At 41.4% G+C, this 1,878-nt stretch overlaps 1 protein-coding gene across 1 annotated transcript in view; it reads right to left on the bottom strand.

The window, feature by feature from the left end:
- TJP2 (tight junction protein 2) overlaps nucleotides 1-1,878 on the bottom strand; it is a 104,319-nt gene that overhangs the window by 60,720 nt on the left and 41,721 nt on the right. Inside the window, exon 3 of the mRNA XM_011970198.1 lies at nucleotides 150-274. Coding sequence (XP_011825588.1) covers nucleotides 150-274 — 125 coding nt within the window. The remainder of the gene's footprint in view (nucleotides 1-149; nucleotides 275-1,878) is intronic.

The raw sequence follows: 1,878 nt of genomic DNA, 5'->3' as shown, positions 1-1,878 counted from the left end.
CTTCCACTCCAGCTTGAAGACTTTTCAAATATTATATAAAAGTTTGTTGTTTCTTCTTTTTTTAATATAAAGTGGATACCAACCAAAATACCCTGTCTAGGGCCAACCAGTAGGGCTGGCAGGGGCCGCGGGGTGAGGGAGACACTCACTGGAGCAGCCCGTCAGCAGGCCCACCCGGGAGCACGTCAGAAATGACAATCGACGTTTCTCCATTTTCAAAGTGGGGGTTGTCTCGGCCTCCAGACACTGCAATTCCAAATCCTCTTTTGGAATCCTGTACGTCAGAGAGGAGAAATATTAAAAATCCTTCAATAAGTGGCTTTCAGGATTTATTACACGCACTCAATAAAATAAAGGTCAAATCAATAACCAGAGACTGTTCAGGAACAGATGGGCTTACAGAAACAAATGAGAAACAAAATAAAATATAGTCATAGTCAGCTGACAGGTTTATAAAGGGAAATTCCTTATCTGAAAGAAACAGCCTGTGGAGGCTGGAAAAGATTGATAGTGCAGACTGCAGTTATCACTAGAAGCTGGCAGCAATAGGAAACAATGTCTTCAGTCCAAATAGGAATGTACTGTTTGAAGCACCAATTGTACCTCTTTGCATCATGCTGGCCTGAGCTGGAAAAAACTTCAGTAAAAACTGAATCTGTACTAAAACTGTATTTTTTTCATTTTCAGATTTTCTTATTGTAGTTTTTTTGTTTTGTTTTGTTTTTGTTTTTTTTTTAAGAGACAGAGTTTTGATCTGTTGCTAGGCTAGAGTGCAGTGGTGTGATCACTACTCACCGCAGCCTCAAATTTCTGGGCTCAAATAAGCCTCCTGTCTCGAACTCCCAAAGCACTGGGATTACAGCAGGGAGCCACCGTGCCCGGCCCATACTGTAAATATTTTTAATTTTTCCATATATTATGATGTTTTGACATCTTAAAAACAAAACAAAACAAAACAAACCTTCTGCCTAGACTCATGGCTCATGTCTATAATCCCAGCACTTTGGGACGCCAAGGCGGGCAAATTGCTTGAGTCCAGGAGCTGGAGACCAGCCTGGACAACATGGCAAAACCCTGTCTTTACAAGAAATACAAAAAATTAGCTGGTCATGGTGGTGCACATCTGTAGTCCCAGCTACTAGGGAGGCTGAGGTGGGAGAATCACCTGAGCCTGTGAGGTCAAGGCTGCAACAAGCCAAGGCAGCTTCTGCACTCTAAATGGGCAACTGGAGATGTCTCTAAAAAACAAAAAACAAAAAAACCCACAACTTTCTAGCTACGTGGGAAGAGATTGCTCTTCCCTGTGCTACGTCAATCCTTTTTAATTTTATTTTGCTTTATTTTTATTTTAGATTCAGGGGTACATGTGCAGGTTTGCTATATATGGGTATTGTCTGATGCTGAGGTTTGGGCTGCTAATGATCCTGTCGCCGAAGTACTGAACACAGTACCCAAGTAGTAGTTTTTCAAGCTTTGCTCCTCTCCCTCCCTCCCTACTTTTGGAATTCCCAGTGTTAACTGTTCCTATCTTTGTGTCCATATGTACCCAATGTTTAGCTCCCACTTCTAAGTGAGAACATGCAGTATTTAGTTTTCTGTTTCTGCATTAATTTGCTTAGGATAATGGCCTCCAGGTGCATTCGTGTTGCTGCAAAGGACATGATTTCTTTCTTTTTTATGGCTGCCTAAAATTGTATTTTAAAAGTATACCTTTAACCTCAAAGTAGATGAGCTGGTAGTTTCATTTCAACATAAAGTGAAAAAGACGTAGATGGATTTTTTTTTTTTTTTTTTTTTTTGGAGACGGAGTTTTGCTCTGTTGCCAGGCTGGAGTGCAGTGGTGCCCAGCTCACTGCAACCTCCACCTCCCGGGTTCAA

Source organism: Mandrillus leucophaeus, unplaced genomic scaffold (assembly GCF_000951045.1).
Source record: "Mandrillus leucophaeus isolate KB7577 unplaced genomic scaffold, Mleu.le_1.0 Scaffold93, whole genome shotgun sequence".
NCBI lineage: Eukaryota > Metazoa > Chordata > Mammalia > Primates > Cercopithecidae > Mandrillus > Mandrillus leucophaeus.
The sequence above is the reverse complement of the archived record's forward strand: the minus strand, read 5'-3'. Positions and strand labels throughout refer to the sequence as shown.